General features: G+C 40.8%; 1 protein-coding gene across 2 annotated transcripts in view; it reads right to left on the bottom strand.

Annotated features, from left to right (window-relative positions):
- The window catches only part of SCP2 (sterol carrier protein 2), a 164703-nt gene that overhangs the window by 29771 nt on the left and 116395 nt on the right, over window positions 1-18537 (bottom strand). For both annotated transcript variants that reach the window (XM_030870167.2, XM_060305457.1), the window contains one exon: window positions 5385-5487. In XM_030870167.2, coding sequence (XP_030726027.1) covers window positions 5385-5487 — 103 coding nt within the window. The remainder of the gene's footprint in view (window positions 1-5384; window positions 5488-18537) is intronic.

Below are 18537 nucleotides of genomic sequence, written 5' to 3' on the forward strand. Positions count from 1 at the left end.
AGGAAACACAAGCTTTAAATGATACAATAGACCAGATAGATTTAATTGATATTTATAGGACAGTCTATCAAAACACAGCAGTATACACTTTCTTCTCAAGTACACACGGAACATTCTCCAGGATAGATCACATCTTGGGCCACAAATCAAGCCTCGGTAAATTTAAGAAAACTGAAATCATATCAAGCATCTTTTCCGACCACAATGCTATGAGGTTAGAAATAAACTACAGGGGAAAAAAATGTAAAAAACACAAACCCATGGAGGTTAAACAATACATCACTAAATAACTAAGAGATCAATGAAGACATCAAAGAGGAAATCAAAAAATACCTAGAGACAAATGACAATGAAAACACGATGATCCAAAACCTATGGGATGCAGTGAAAGCAGTTCTAAGAGGGAAGTTTATAGCAAAACAATCTTACCTCAAAAAACAAGAAAAATTTCGAAGAAACAATCTAATCTTATACCTAAAGGAACTAGTGAAAGAAGAACAAACAAAACCCAAAGTCAGTACAAGGAAAGAAATCATAAAGATCAGAGCAGAAATAAATGAAATAGAAACAAAGAAAAGAACAGCAAAGATCAATAAAACTAAAAGCTGGTTCTTTGAGAAGATAAACAAAATTGATAAACCTTTAGCCAGATTCATCAAGAAAAAGAGGGAGAGGACTCAAATCAATAAAATTAGAAATGAAAAAGGAGAAGTTACAATGGACACCACAGAAATACAAAGCATCATAAGAGACTACTACAAGCAACTCTATGCCAATAAAATGGACCACCTGGAAGAAATGAACAAATTCTTAGAAAGGTATAAAGTTCCAAGACTGAACCAGGAAGAAATAGAAAATATGAACAGACCAATCACAAGTAATGAATTTGAAACTGTGGTTAAAAACCTTTCAAGAAACAAAAGTCCAGGACCAGATGGCTTCACAGGTGAACTCTATCAAACATTTAGAGAGGAGCTAACACCCATCCTTCTCAAACTCTTCCAAAAAATTGCAGAGGAAGAAACAGTCCCAAACTCATTCTATGAGGCCACCTTCACCCTGATACCAAAACAAGACGAAGATACTATAAAAAACATTACAGACCAATACCATTGATGAATATAGATGCAAAAATCCTCAACAAAATACTAGCAAACAGAATCCAACAACACATTAAAAGGATCATACACCACGATCAAGTGGGGTTTATCTCAGGGATGCAAGGATTCTTCAATATATGCAAATCAATCAGTGTGATACACCACATTAACAAATTGAAGAATAAAAACCATATGATCATCTCAATAGATGCAGAAAAAGCTTCTGACAAAATTCAACATGAATTTATGATAAAAACTCTCCAGAAAGTGGGCATAGAGGGAACCAACCTCAACATAATAAAGGCCATATATGACAAACCCACAGCAAATATCATTCTCAATGGTGAAAAACTAAAAGCATTTCCTCTAATATCAGGAGCAAGACAAGGATGTCCACTCTCACCGCTAATATTCAACGTAGTTTTGGAAGTTCTAGGCACAGCAATCAGAGAAGAAAAAGAAATAAAAGGTATAGAAATTGGAAAAGAAGAAGTAAAACTGTCCCTGTTTGCAGATGACATAATACTACACATAGATAATCCAAAAGGTGCTACCAGAAAACTACTAGAACTAATCAATGAATTTGGTAAAGTTGCAGGATAAAAAATTTATGCACAGAAATCTCTTGCATTCCTATACACTAACAACAAAAGATCAGAAGGAGAAATTAAGGAAACAATTCCATTCACCACTGCAACAAAAAGAATAAAATACCTAGGAATAAACCTCCCTAAGGAGGTAAAAGACCTGTACTCAGAAAACTATAAGCCTCTGATGAAAGAAATCAAAGACGACACGAACAGATGGAGAGATATATCATGTTATTGGATTGGAAGAATCAATATTGTCAAAATGACTATACTCCCCAAAGCAATCTACAGATTCAGTGCAATCCCTATCTAATTACCAAGGGCATTTTTTAAAGAACTAGAACAAAAAATCTTAAAATTTGTATGGAGATACAAAAGACCCCAAATAGCCAAAGCAATCTTGAGGGAAAAAAACGGAGCTGGAGGAATCAGACTCCCTGATTTCACACTATACTACCAAGCTACTGTAATCAAGACAATATGATACAATATGGCACAAAAACAGAAATATAGATCAATGGAACAGGATAGAAAGCCCAGAGATAAACCCACACACCTATAGTGAACTAATCTATGACAAAGGTGGCAAGGATATACAATGGAGAAAAGACAGCCTCTTCAATAAGTGGTGCTGGGAAAACTGGACAGCTACGTGTAAAAGAATGAAACTAGAACACTCCCTAACACCATACACAAAAACAAACTCAAAATGGATTAAAGACCTAAATGTAAGACCGGATACTATAAAACTCTTAGAGGAAAACATAGGAAGAACACTCTTTGACATAAGTCACAGGAAGATCTTTTTTGACCCACCTCCTAGAGTAATGGAAATAAAAAAATAAATAAACAAATGGGACCTAATGAAATTTAAAAGCTTTTGCACAGCAAAGGAAACTATAAACAAGACAAAAAGACAAACCCTCAGAATGGGAGAAAATATTTGCAAACGAATCAATGGACAAAGGATTAATCTCCAAAATATATAAACAGCTCATCAGCTCAATGTTAAACAAACAAACAACCCAATCCAAAAACGGGCAGAAGACCTAAACAGACATTTCTCCAAAGAAGGCATACAGATGGCCAAGAGGCACATGAAAAGATGTACAACATCACTAATTTTTAGAGAAATGTAAATCAAAACTACAATGAGGTATCACCTCACACCAGTCAGAATGGGCATCATCAGAAAATCTACAACAACAAATGCTGGAGAGGGTATGGAGAAAAGGGAACCCTCTTGCACTGTTGGTGGCAATGTAAATTGACCTAGCCACTATGGAGAACAGTATGGAGGTTCCTTAAAAAACTAAAAATAGAACTACCATACGACCCAGCAATCCCACTACTGGGCATATACCCTGAGAAAACCATAACTCAAAAAGAGTCATGCACCACAATGTTCACTGCAGCACTATTTTTTTTTTTTTTTTTTTTTTTTTTTGCGGTATGCGGGCCTCTCACTGTTGTGGCCTCTCCCGTTGCAGAGCACAGGCTCCGGACGCGCAGGCTCAGTGGCCATGGCTCACGGGCCCAGCCACTCCGCAGCATGTGGGATCTTCCCGGACCGGGGCACGAACCCGCGTCCCCTGCATCGGCAGGCAGACTCTCAACCACTGCACCACCAGGGAAGCCCTGCAGTACTATTTACAATAGCCAGGACATGGAAGCAACCTAAGTGTCCATCAACAGATGAATGGATAAAGAATATCTGGCACATAATACAATGGAATGTTACTCAGCCATAGAAAGAAACGAAATTGAGTTATCTGTAGTGAGGTAGATGGACCCAGAGTCTGTCATACAGAGTGAAGTAAGTCAGAAAGATACATACATACAAATACTGTATGCTAACACATATACATGTAATCTAAAAAAAAAAAAGGTTCTGAAGAACCTAGGGGCAGGACAGGAATAAAGACGCAGATGTAGAGAATGGACTTGAGGACACAGGGTGGGGGAAGGGTAAGCTGGGACGAAGTGCGAGAGTAGCATGGACATATATACACTACCAAATGTAAAACAGATAGCTAGTGGGAAGCAGCCACATAGCACATGGAGATCAGCTCAGTGCTTTGTGATCACCTAGAGGGATGGGATAGGGAGGGTCGGAGGGAGACGTAAGAGGGAGGAGATATGGGGATATATGTATATGTATAGCTGATTCACTTTGTTATAAAGCAGAAACTAACACAGCATTGTAAAGCAATTTTACTCCAATAAAGATGTTAAATAAAGAAAGGAAAAAGAAAAACTAAAAATAGAATTACCATATGACCCAGCAATCCCACTACTGGGCATATATCCAGAGAAAACCATAATTCAAAAAGACACACGCACCCCAATGTTCATTGCAGCACTATTTACAGTAGCCAAGTCATGGAAGCAACCTAAATGCCCATCGACAGACAAATGGATAAAGAAGTTGTGGTACATATATACAATGGAATATTACTCAGCCATAAAAAGGAATGAAATTGGGTCATTTGTAGAGATGTGGATGGACCTAGAGACTGTCATACAGAGTGAAGTAAGTCAGAAAGAGAAAAACAAATATCGTATATTAATGCATATATGTGGATTCTCGAAAAATGGTACAGATGAACCGGTTTGCAAGGCAGAAATAGAGACAGAGATGTAGAGAACAAACATATGGACACCAAGGGGGGCAAGTGGGGATGGGGGTTGGTGGCGGTGGGATGAATTGGGAGATTGCAATTGACATATATACACTCATATGTATAAAATGGATAACTAATAAGAACCTGCTGTATAAAAAATTCTTTTAAAGAACTAAGTACTGTACATAAACATAGTTGCATATATAATATAAATTTAAAAACTCAACATGCATTGTATGATCCTCGTTATGTAAAACTGTATGTTAATACACACAGAGAGATGTGTCAAAGAATGTCAACCACTGTTAACAGTTTAGTGAACTCTTAGTAATGGCATTTCAGGAGATTTAAAATTTTTCTTCTTTTTTTTTTTTTTTTCAGTATGCGGGCCTCTCACTGTTGTGGCCTCTCCCGTTGCGGAGCACAGGCTCCGGACGCGCAGGCTCAGCGGCCATGGCTCACGGGCCCAGCTGCTCCGCGGCATGTGGGATCTTCCCGGACCGGGGCATGAACCCGTGTTCCCTGCATCGGCAGGCGGACTCTCAACCACTGCGCCACCAGGGAAGCCCAAAATTTTTCGTCTTTATATGCTTCTGTATAATCCTTTTAATTAGATCATTTTTACAACAAGAAAAACAAATTTTAAAACTGTGAAAAACTCAAGCACAAAAGATTTCTTTTTAAAAGGAGTTTTGATATTAGGTACCTTTAAGGCTCCTTTAAATATTATTCTTTCGAATGGTTCTAAGTAAGATCTTCGTAATTCAGAAGGAAATTATACCAAAATAAATTAGAATCCCTTTACATCACTCAAATCTGGAGATTTATTCATCTCTGACATGCACTCTTACCAAAATTACAAGGAAGCCATAGTAGACACTAAGAAATATAAAATACACTCAATACTTGACAGTACGATATAAATTTTCAACTGGTACCACTCATGGCAACACGTGAAATCTATATCTGCTTCCTCTAGCCCCAGGGTCCTCCTGGTAGTATTGGGTTGACCAAAAAGTTCGTTCGGGTTTTTCCGTAAGAAATATCCCAATATTTTACATAAATCTTACCTCTTCAAGCTTCTTTTCAATCTCCTTAAAGACAAGACTTGCCTTAAATCCATCAACTGCAGAGCTGGTTGGAGCAGCCTCAATTTGATGAGTTCTAAAAGAACTGGGGGAAAGAATCGATTTCAATCCATGGAGTCATATAGGTACTAGGTTTTTCAACATTTATACAGTAGTAATTTTCAAAAACCCTAACAGAGATGCTGTGCCTTTTACCCAAAGGAAACTGTTATTAAGCCAATAAAACAATTAAGCTTTTCTTCCCATTTTTCAACAAATATTGCGTGCTCACTAGATGGTAGGCCTTGTCCTTGAAAATATACTAAACCAACGAACCTACCCTCATGAAGCTTCTAAGCCACTGGGGGAGACAATGAACATGCAAAAAATAAAGAATATAGTTACTATGAAGAAAATAAGGCAGATTAAGGAGATATAAAGAAAGTATATTTATGTGTGTTGGTCTATTTTATTTATTTTTTAAAGATTTATTTTATTATTTATTTAATTTACTTTTGTCTGCGTCGGGTCTTAGTTGCAGCACGCGGGGTCTTCTTTGAGGCGTGCGGGCTCTTTTGTTGCGGCATGCGGGTTATCTCTCTACTTGTGGCACACAGGCTCTGTAGTTATGGCATGTGGGTTCCAGAGCATGTGGGCTCTGCAGTTTGTAGCACACGGGCTCTCTAGTTGAGGCACACGAGCTCAGTAGTTGTGGCGCAGGCTTAGTTGCCCCGCAGGCATGTGGGATCTTAGTTCCCTGATCAGGGATCGAACCGGTGTCCCCTGCATTGTAAGGCGGCTTCTTTAGACCCCAGGTGGTCTATTTTAGATAGCCTAGTCAGACAGGCCTCTCTGAGGAGGTGATATTTAAATTAGGTATTAAATTATGTAAATGAGCCAGCCATGTAAAGATTTAGGTGGAGAAGTCAGCTCTATACTTCCAGTACAAAGAACTTGATGTAGAAACTAGCTTAGCAGTTAAAGGAACTATAAGAAGGCTGGTATGGCTGGAGCAGAGCAGAGGAGAAGGACCTAAGGTCACAGAAACATGCAGGGCAAGATAACAAGGGGCTTTACAGGTCACAGTTAAGAGTTTGGATTTTATTTTAAGTAACTTGAGAACTGCAGGGTATAAGCTGGAGAGTAGCACAATCCATTTACATGTTTTAAAAAATAAATCTGGCTGCTAGCTGGAAAATGGACTATAAGAGGGCAAGTGAGGAGGCAGGGAGACCAATTAAGAGGCTACTGCAGTAGTCCAGGCAAGAGATGATGGTGATTAAACAGGGTATAATGAAGTGGGGAGTAAGCAGAGGTTGGACTCGAGACTTATTTTTTAGCTATGACACAAGATATGAATTTACTAACATCCGTCTATTGGTTGCTTGATACTTGGGGAACAACTATAGACAAATGGCCTGATGTGGCAGAAAGAACATAGTCCCTATAGCTACAAAAGCCTGGGTTAGAATCTCAAGGCTTCCTCCACTCACTAGCTATGCGATTCTGAGCAAGCTACTTCATCTCTGTGCAACCTCTGGTAGGGAGGCAGGGAAGAAGGTGGAGGGTGCCGGTGACTTTGCAAAATTAAGTGGAATCCCGTGTGGAAGGTACCTAGCAGAGATCCTGGCCCATGGTAAAAAATGACAGCCACGACTATTACAGGCTGCAGAGCCTCAAGCATTAGATGCTGAGAGAAACGGAAAGGTCTGAAGAAGATGAGGGCACTTTAGGATTTTAAGTAATTCCTCTGAAATACCACAAGCATCCTGGCGGTGGCTGAGGCCAGGACTGGAACAACAAACATCGGAAGGATATACTTGAAGGAGTCAAGAGCGTAGCAGCTGCTCAGTAAGCAAAGCATTTCTTTCCTTCTTTCTCTACCTCCTCTCCTTCCTTCTCTTTCTCCCCACCCACCCCACCCATTTCTCCTTTCCCTTCCCTTCCCTTTCCTTCTTTCTATCATTTCATAAATATTTAACGACTGCCTGCTACAGGCCAAGCATTGTTCGAGGTACTGGGAGTACAATGGCGAACAAGTCAGACCCAGTCCCAGTCCTCACTGAATCTATATTTTTCCAGGAAAAAAAGAAGAAAACAGACAAAATAATTACAAGTATTAGGAAGCAGACAAAAAGAGGAACCGAGGTTAAGGCAGTCAAGGAATGATGTCTCTGAGCAAGTGAATTTAAGCTAAGACCCAATTAAAGGAAGAAAAGGAGCTAGACATTCAAAGAGGAAACTTGCAAAGATCCTGAGAGAGAAAAGAGTTTAGCATGTTAAAAGAAAGTAAAAGAGGACCAGTCACTAGAGTACAGTAAGTGGGGGCAAAATGACACAAAATGAAATTGGGGAACTAGGCAGGGACCAGACCATCCAGGCCAAAGAAGGGATTTTGGGAAACCACTGAAATGATTAAACAGGGAAGTGAAATAGTTTGATTTGTGATTATTCTTACAACTGTGCAGACAATGAATTGGTGGGGTTGGGATGCAAGAACTTAGGTGGGGAGAGGGTTACGAGGCTGCTGGAGTGGTCCAAATAGGAAGTGGAGGCAGTCTGCCAGCGGAGATGGAGAGAAGGAAGTGGATTCAAAATATATTTTAAACATTGAATCCATAAGCCTTGCTGCTGGGCACGAGAGAGATCTAAGGGGGAGGGGAAAGAGCAAGGATGATTTAGGTGTTTGGCCTGAATAACTGAAGGGATGACAGTGCCATTTATTGACAAAAGGAAGAATGCAGTGAGAGTAAAGGGGATCAAAGTCCCATCTCAGGCACAGTCAGTATGGGACCTTTGTGAGACAAGAAGGCAGTTGGATATGACAGTCTGGAGCTCAGAAGCAGTCTAGGCTGGAGATAAAGTCGGATAATCATTAGCATAATGAAAGTATTTAAATCCATGGGAACAGACAAGCTCACCTTGAGGGAATTCTAGAGAAAGAAGTAAGCCTAGGACAATACCCTGTGGATCTCAATTATTTAGAAGTCTGGGAGGGAAGAGGAAGCAGTAGCCAGGGATGCAAGAGGAAAACTAGAAGAACATAATGTCATAGAAGCCAAGAGGGGAGAAAGAATCTGGGAGGGAGGGAGGGAGGGAGGGAGGGAGGGAGGAAACTATGTCAAATGCTGCCAAAGGTCAAATACCCACTGGACTGGCAACATGAAGAGTTCAGCTGACTTGGGCAAAAGCAATATTAAGCAAGTGTTGGAAGGCAGAAGTCAGTAGAGATTACAGTAAATTAAAGAGTGAATAGGAGAGGGAAATAGAAACAGTGTGTCTCTTTTGAGACATTACTTTCAGGGGAAATGGAGTGGTCTCTGGAGGGGAGGGTGGTATTAAGGAAAGTTTGTTTTTGTTTTAAGATTAACATATTAGAGCATGTTTGCTTGATGATGGTAATGAACCAGGGGAAAAGAGACAGAAGTCTTGAGAAGGTGAAGGGGGCTGAGATCTAGTGACCTATGAAGGAAGAGGAGGAGACTCAAGGGAAGAAGAGGATCAGAAGGGTAGAATGCTAGATAGGTCTATAAGTCTTGGGATGGAAGATAAGGGAGTTTGGGTCTAATGACTTCTGTTTTTTCAACAACATACAAGGCAAAAGTAATCAGCTGAAAATGAGGGTGAAAGGAGGGTATGGAAAGTCTAAGAGGTTGAAAAGTGAACCTACTAGAGAAATCATATTAATATCACAACAAGGAATGGAAGTAAGCTCTCACCATGCTGAAATACATGCAATTCTCAGAGCATGGCATGCTACTTCATACTTCCATGCCTTTGCCCTTGCTGCTCCCTGTGTCTGGAATACCTCCGTCTTAGCAAATTCTATTTTACCCTTCAAGATCCAGGCCAGGAAACTCCCTTTCCGTGAAACCCTAGTAAATGTCAGCTTCTCAAGAGCAGATACCACAGCTTTTGAAAAAAATAATCTTTATTTATATCCCCAGTTCCTGACACACAATAGGTATTCAGTAAATAGTGACTGAATAGAACTGAATTACACTGAATTCTCTCTTAGCTAAATTCTAATTTTTTCCTGTTCCATTTAGAGCAGAATTATCTATGGTACACCATTTTCTCAGTCAAAAGTCTGAATGAGTGGCCTAAAATCAAGTGGCTACAACTAGTCCTCCACAAGCCAGTTTCATTTCATTAATAGTCCAACTTTTCAGCCTTTAATCATAAACATCACTGTGCCCTCTCCAAGCTTGACACTTCCTAACTGTATGTGATAAAATAATAACTGACACTTCTCAGCGTACATACAAAGTATCTTGATACTTTATGGGGCAGAGTTCAGACAAGTTCTGACAGGTCACAGATGTTTATTTTGCTTCTGTTGAAAAGTTCACTCAGTTAATGATTAACCAACTTTTCATCCAGATTAGGGAAAAAATTTATAAAGTTATATCAATATTTTCTGAAAATCCCTCATATCTTACAATTTATTTGATATGTGCCCTGCTCTAGGGAAGCTGAATATAACTTACACAAACTCAGAAAATAACTTACTCATATTACAAAAGGATGCACCTCATGATTTCTTTTTTTTTTTTTGAGATAGATTTGAAATTTTAGTAAAAGCTTTTTTGCCCACCCAAATCATATTCTTCTTTCTTTTTTTTTTTTTTTAACATCTTTATTGGGGTATAATTGCTTTACAATGGTATGTTAGTTTCTGCTTTATAACAAACTCATGATTTCTTTATATTCGAAGTTCTTTTAGCAGAAACTAAAGTCTGATTATTTTTATTTTTTTTACCTTGGTTTATACATAAGTTTTCTGGAATAAATCTAGTATATAAAATGTTGGAAGGGACTCTGAAGATTAACTATTTAGTGTATGAATTCCCTCTATGCTTCCTGAAATTTTCATTCCAAGGTCTAGAACACAGGCACTGTTTCAACAATGTCAAAGATCAGAAGCACAGGGGCTTCCCTGGTGGCGCAGTGGTTGATTGTCCGCCTGCCGATGCAGGGGACACGGGTTCGTGCCCCGGTCCGGGAAGATCCCACATGCCGCAGAGTGGCTAGGCCTGTGAGCCATGGCCGCTGAGCCTGCGCGTCCGGAGCCTGTGCTCCACAACAGGAGAGGCCGCGGCAGTGAGAGGCCCGCGTACCACAAAAAAAAAAAAAAAAGATCAGAAGCATAGAGTAGCCAACAAAACAGGAACTTTGAACTCAGATATATGAAGGTTAGAGTCTTGACCGCTACCACTTAAGACTCTCTTTAGATACATTGTTTTAACTCTGATCATCAATCTCCTCATCTATAAACAAGGTACAAAACTTACCATGTGGATTTCTATGAGGATTAAACAAAGCAGTGAAGAGGAAGCACCTAGCATGGTCTTGGTGCTCATACTAGGCCCTCAAAAAGTGGTTGTTAAAGAACTATTACAACTCAATAATAAAAAGACAACCCAATTTTAAAATGGCCAAAATATCTGAATAGATATTTCTCCTAAGATATACAAATGGCCAACAAGCACATGAAAAGATGCTCAGGGGCTTCCCTGGTGGCGCAGTGGTTGAGAGTCCGCCTGCCGATGCAGGGGACACGGGTTCATGCCCCGGTCCGGGAAGATCCCACATGACGCAGAGCGGCTGGGCCCGTGAGCCATGGCCGCTGAGCCTGCGCGTCCGGAGCCTGTGCTCCGCAATGGGAGAGGCCACAACAGTGAGAGGCCCACATACCGCGAGAAAAAAAAAAAAAAGCCGACAATAACAAGTGTTAATGAGGATGTGAAGAAATCAGAACCCTTATAATGGAATTTTATTCAGCCATAAAAAGGAATGAAGTACTACATTCATTTTTATAACATGGATGAACCTTGAAAACATTATGCTAAATGAAAGCAGCAGTCACAAAAGGCCACATATTGTATGATTTCATTTATATGAAATGTCCAGAATAGGCAAATCCTTAGAGACAGAAAGTAGACTGTGGTTGTCAGAGCCTGCAAGAAGTGGGACTGGGGAATGACTGCTAACGGGTACATGGTTTCTTTCAGGGGTGTTGAAAATGTTCTAAAATCGATTGTGATGATGATGGCACAACTCTGTGATATACTAAAAAACCACTGAACGTACACTTAAAACAGTGAATTTGTGGCATGTAAATTATATCCCCAAAAAAGCTGTTAAAAATCATTTTTAGGGCTTCCCTGGTGGCGCAGTGGTTGAGAGTCCGCCTGCTGAGGCAGGGGACATGGGTTTGTGCCCCGGTCCGGGAAGATCCCACATGCCGCGGAGCGGCTGGGCCCGTGAGCCATGGCTGCTGAGCCTGCGCGTCCAGAGCCTGTGCTCCACAACTGGAGAGGCCACAGCAGTGAGAGGCCCGCGTACCGCAAAAAAAAAAAAAAAAAAAAAAAAAAAAAACATTTTTAAAGTGGCCGCTGCTGTTTGTACTGTTTAGGAAGAATACAGGATCCTACATTTTAATCAAATTTCCATCCCTAAATCTAACATTTTACCAGTTTTACCAGTAATTAGTCTGTTCAAATTAGAAATGGTTGTGCGACACACACAGGACAAAAGAATAGGGTTCATTTGCAATCAGCAACTCCCCTTGACCTCTGAACGGGCACACGGCCCCATCACAGACAGAAATCCAGCCCAGAAAGCCAAACTGTGGACTTCAACAGGTTGGATATATGCCTCACTCTGAACTAAAAATCAAAGTTCATCTTTTCCAAACTTCTAGGTGACATTTATAATTTAATATTTAAAACCATTTTCAACAGTTTAACCAGTGACGTGAACTACAGAAATAGGAAAGAAAAAAGGAAAATAGCTAGATAAATCAGAAATCAACAGTTTATTGAGCAACTGAATGAGTGGCAGGTACTTTTTGTTAGTTTTCTAATCCCTGAAGTAGATATTTTCACTCTTTTCTAACTGAGGGAAAGGTGAACATGTCCTAAGCAAGCAGTGTGACGGAAAAGTTGATGGGGTGTTCTTTCCACTGATCAACACTGCCTCTCTGATAATTCCAGCCTATAAAAAAATTAAAAAAGATGTCGCATACAGATGGCATTTCAGTAGTTTTATAATTTCTTCATTCTAACTGCTAATTAATTGGTGGCTACATTAGTATGGAGAAAGATAAAAATCAGATAAGATTTTTGCATGTGTTCTTAAATATCTCTTTTTAAATGAAACTAAGGGACTTCCCTGGTGGCACAGTGGTTAGGAATCCACCTGCCAACGTAGGGGACACGGGTTCGACCCCTGGTTCAGGAAGATCCCACATGCCGCACAGCAACTAAGCCCATGCGCCACAACTACTGAACCTGCACTCTAGAGTCCGTGAGCCACAACTACTGAGCCCGCGTGCCACAACTACCGAAGCCTGCGCACCTAGAACCTGTGCTCCTCAACAAGAGAAGCCATCGCAGTGAGAAGCCTGTACACTGCAACAAAGACCCAACGCAGACAAAAATAAATAAATATTTTAAAAAATAAATGAAACTAAAATCGTGTGTGTGTGTGTGTGGTGTTGTGTGTGTGTCCACTGTGTCCCCTGAGAAGTCCTGGAGGTAATAACAACAAGCACTCAGCCAGCAGCCACACTGTGGTTTCTAAATACCATTCTCCACTAAAAGGAACTAGGGCTCTCTGAAGAAATGGTTGATCTTAGGGCTGAGGCAGGGAAAATACAGGATAAGCCTGGAATACCTTCTTGAGCTAGAAAGCAAGCAAGTAATAAATAGAATCACAAGACAGTACAAGTCAGCTAGAAGGGGCTTCTGCTGGCTAAAGCAGGGACATTTTGAGTGTCAAAATAAATGATACTAATGAATTTTAACCCACTGAATAAAATATGAATTCATGAGTTCATACCGATATATTTATCGACATAGATGAATATGAACAAATTTTTTAATGGGGGAGAAGAGAATCTCCCTTACAGCAGAATACCACTTAATAAATATAAGGTATGATGAAGTTAGAAAAATATCATCAGTGGATGCTAAGATGAATGAGTAATGGGTAAAAGTTGGATGAGGAACAGGATATTTACATAATCGCAAAACATCTCACCACAAATTACCTATTAAGTACAAAGGAAAAACAGTAACTCTTTCAGAGGAAAACATGGTAGATACCACCTTAGTCAAGAAATCAAAGCTAAACATCACCAATATAGGATAATGCACATCATGTGCTTCCAGTCATGGTGCATTACGTATACATCATCACTTCAGTGGTATTCCTGCAAAAAATGTGTAACCTGAACCTAATTACGAGGAAACATGTGACAAATGCAAACTGAGGGACATTCCATTCTTAAAGAATCTACTTATACTCTCCAAAAAAGTCAAAGTCAAGAAATAAGAAAGGCTGAGGGATTGTTTCAGATTAAAGGAAACTAAAGAGACATGACAGCTAAATGAACTCAGGATCCTAAATTGGATCCTGGACAAGGAGAAAGACTAAAGCTTATAGTATCTTTTAAAGAGATATTATTGGGATAATTGTCAAACTGTGAATACCTTCTTTGGATTAGGTAATAGCATTTTTTAAAATTTACTTATTTTTTAATATTTATTTATTTAGGCTGCGCCGGGGCTTAGTTGTGGCATGTGGGATCTTTAGTTGCCGCATGCGGGCTCTTAGTTGTGGCATGTGGACTTCTTAGTTGTGGCATGCAGACTTCTTAGTTGCAGCATGCAGATTCTTAGTCGTGGCATGCATGTGGGATCTAGTTCCCCGACCAGAGATTGGAACCTGGGGCCCCTGTAGGTAATAGCGTTTTATCAGTGTTAAATTTCCTTATTTTGATAGCTATACTGTGGTTGAGTAATAGAATATTCTAGTCTTTGGAAAGGCATACTAAAATATATAAGGGTAAAAGAGCATAATGTCTCCAACTTTCAAACATTTCAGAAAACACATGCATATATATATATATATATATGCATATATGTATATATGCATGTAGAAAAATGATGAAGCAAATGAGGCAAAATATAAACAATCTGAGTACAAGGTATATAGGAGTTCCTTGTACTATTCCTGTAATTTTTATGTCAAAATCAAGGTTTCTAATTAAAATACAAAATTTAGAAAATGAAAAGGCTAATCACCTACAATCTCACCACTACCAACAAGTTTCCTATATTCATTTTTTCCACATTGCTTCCTCTAGTCCTTGTTTATGAGCACACATACATGGGTACAACTTTTACTTCTTTTAACTTCTTATATCACTTAGGGTTTTCACCTGTTGACTTAAACTTTCAAGCTAACTTAGACAATTTTCCATTAAAAAAGAAAAACTGGAGTGATCCAAATATGCCTCAACCAGGGAATGGATAAGCTGTGGTACATCCATACAAACGAATACCACTAAGCAATAAAAAGGAACAGATTACTCACACACAAAACATGAATGAATCTCAAATGCATTCTGCTAAGTGAAAGAAGCCAGACTCAAAGGCTTTTTGATTCTATTCACATGATATTCTGGAAAGGGGCAGAAAACAGATAGTGGTTGCCAAGGAATGGAGGACAGGGGGAAGGGTCGACTACAAAGGTGAACAAAGAATTCTGGTGGGTGATGCAATTGTTCTGTATCTTGATTATGGTGGTAGTTACTTGACTGTACATGTTTGTCAAAACTTTCAGAACTATGCACTAAACAGGTGGACTTTCACTGTATGTAAATTTTTATACCTTAATTAAAAATAGAAAAAACAAGCAGGGCTTCCCTGGTGGTGCAGTGGTTGAGAGTCCGCCTGCCGATGCAGGGTACACGGGTCCGTGCCCCGGTCTGGGAGGATCCCACATGCCGCAGAGCGGCTGGGCCCGTGAGCCATGGCCGCTGAGCCTGCGCGTCCGGAGCCTGTGCTCCACAACGGGGGAGGCCACAACAGTGAGAGGCCCGCGTACAGAAAAAAAAAAAAAAGAAAAAACAAAACAAAGTTGGGTTTAAAAACAGGTTTCACTTAACAGAATACAAAATGCAAATCTATCCTCAATCTGTGTCTTACATAAAATGAATAGGATGTTATAATACAGAGTCAATACTTATATTCAAAAGTGGTCTAAAGGAAAGTTTAACTGTAAATTAAATGCAATTGGTCACAGTTCTTAAATAAGACCGCTCCTCTTCATTTTCATGGTCCCTGTTGCAGCACTAAACATTTCTTATCCACACTACTGCAACTGCTTCCTAAGGATTCCTGGCCTCTGGTCCCTCCACCACTCAACTCAAAGTAATACCAGACTGATCTACCTAAAGTAAAGTGCGATATAATCACATAATCTTTTGCTAAAACTCATATTCTGTAGGATAAATTTCAAACTCCTCAGCATAACATTGGAAGCATTTCAAAACCTTGATCCAATCTACTGTTACAGCTGCAACTCCTGTCACCTATGTATTACTGACTCTGCCCCTCTACCCAGGCACAACAAAATAATCCACCCTCTACCCACACAGGACAACCACTCTTATATTTTCAAATTGCGTACCTATGTACAGACCTGGGATGCCCTTCCTCTACACTTTTGCTGGGCAATCCTAGTCATCCCAGTTCAAATTTAGGTCCTTCATACTAATTTCTTCCTCTGGGCTTCTATAGCATTTTGAAAAAGGTATGTCTGCCTTCCGCATCTACTCAGAGGACCATACTTAGGGGCCTAAGCATATAGCAGCTGCTCCATCAAAGTTAGCTAAACGAGAAACTAAAGAAATCAGATCATGTGCAATCAGTACCTTAAAATTACTTTGTTTAAAACAAATCCTCATTTTAAAACTGTATCTGCATCATCAGAGTTAGAATTATTTTCACAACTTTGGCCTTTGAAGTGGGATATGTTCTATCACTAAAACTATCAAAAATATCTTCAATACTTGAAGCCAATTTCTTTCAGTCATTAATATATCATCTGGATTTGTTCATTCTTCTGGCTTCCCAGAAATATCAACTATAGTTATCGTGAACAATTCTATCTCCCAATTATTTAGTCTCCTGAAAATAAAAGAACTATGAGGAGGGACCTCCAAGATGGCAGAGGACTAAGATATGGAGATCACCTTCCTTCCCACAAATACATCAAAAATACATCTACATGTGGAACAACTCCTACAGAACACCTACTTAATGCTGGCAGAAGACCTCAGACTTCCCAAAAGGCAAGAAACTCCTCACGTACCTGGGTAGGGCAAAAAAAAAAAGGAAAAACAGACACAAAAGAACAGGGACGGGACCTGCACCTCTGGGAGGGAGGTGTGAAGGAGGAAAGGTTTCCACACACTAGGAAACCCCTTCGTGGGCGGAGACTGAGGGTGGCGGAGGGGGGAAGCTTCGGAGCCACAGAGGAGAGCGCAGCAACAGGGGTACGGAGGGCAAAGCGGAGAGATTCCCACACAGAGGATAGCTGCTGACCAGCACTCACCAGCCCGAGAGGCTGGTCTGCTCACCGGCTGGGACGGGTTGGGGCTGGGAGCTGAGGCTCCGGCTTCGGAGGTCAAACGCCAGGGAGAAGACTGGGGCTGGCTGCGTGAACACAGCCTGAAGGGGGCTAGTGCGCCACGGCTAGCCGGGAGGGAGTCCAGGAAAAAGTCTGGAACTGCCTAAGAGTCAAGACACCATTGTTTCAGGGTGCGCAGAGGAGAGGGAATTCAGAGCACTGCCTAAACGAGCTCCAGAGATAGGTGCGAGCCACGGCTATCAGTGTGGACACCAGAGACTGGCACGAAATGCTAAGGCTGCTGCTGCAGCCACCAAGAAGGCTGTATGCAAGCACAGGTCACTATCCACACCTCCCCTCCCAGGAGCCTGTGCAGCCCGCCACTGCCAGGGTCCCGGGATCCAGGGACAACTTCCCCAGGAGAACACACGGCGCACCTCAGGCTGTTGCAACATCATGCTGGCCTCTGCCGCCACAGGCTCGCCCCGCATTCCGTACCCCTCCCTCCCCCAGCCTGAGTGAGCCAGAGTCCCCTAATCAGCTGCTACTTTAACCCTGTCCTGTCTGGGCGAAGAACAGGCGTCCTCAGGCGACCTACACGCAGAGGCAGGGCCAAATCCAAAGCTGAACCCCAGGAGCTGTGCGAACAAAGAAGACAAAGGGAAATCTTTCCATGCAGCCTCAGGAGCAGCAGATTAAATCTCCACAATCAACCTGATGTACCCTGCACCTGTGGAATACCTGAACAGACAACGAACCATCCCAAAATTGAGGCAGTGGACCTGGGGAGCAACTGTAGACTTGGGGTTTGCTTTCTGCATCTAATTTGTTTCTGGTTTTATGTTTATTTTAGTATTTAGAGCTTATTATCATTGGTAGATTTGTTTATTGATTTGGTTGCCCTCTTCCTTTTTTTTTAATATTTTTTTTCCTTTTTCTCTTTTTGTGAGGGTGTATGTGTATGCTTCTTTGTGTGATTTTGTCTGTATAGCTTTGCTTTTACCATTTGTCCCAGAATTCTGTCTGTCCACTTTTTGTTTTGGTTTTGGTCTGTATACTTTTTAGCACTTGTTAACATTGGTGGATTTGTTTTTTGCTTTGGTTGTTCGCTTCTTTCTTTTTTTTATTACTTTTTTATTTTTAATAGTTTTTTTTAAAAAACTTTATTTTATTTATTTTTTCTTTCTTTCTTTCCTATTTTTACCTCCCTTTTCTTCTGAGGTGAGTGGCTGACAGGGTCTGGGTGCTCTGGCCAGGTGTCAGGCCTGAGCCTCTGAGGTGGGGCAGCCAATTTCAGGACAATTGGTCCACCAGAGACCTCCTGGCCCCATGTAATATCAAATGGCGAAAGCTCTCACAGAGGTTCCGTCTCAACGCTAAGACCCAGCTCCACTCAACAACCAGCAAGCTACAGTGCTGGACACCCTATGCCAAACAACTAGCAAGACAGGAACACAACCCTACCCATTACCACACAGGCTGCCTAAAATCATAGTAAGTTCACAAACACCCCAAAACACACCACCAGATTTAGTCCTGCTCAACAGAAAGACAAGATCCAGTTTCATCCACCAGGACACAGACACCAGGCCCCTCCACCAGGAAGCCTACAGAACCCACTGAACCAACCTTACCCACTGGGGGCAGACACCAGAAACAACGGGAACTAAGAACCTGCAGCCTGCAAAAAGGAGACCTCAAACACAGTAAGATAAGCAAAATGAGAAGACAG

The sequence above is a fragment of the Globicephala melas genome, chromosome 1 (assembly GCF_963455315.2).
Source record: "Globicephala melas chromosome 1, mGloMel1.2, whole genome shotgun sequence".
Lineage (NCBI taxonomy): Eukaryota > Metazoa > Chordata > Mammalia > Artiodactyla > Delphinidae > Globicephala > Globicephala melas.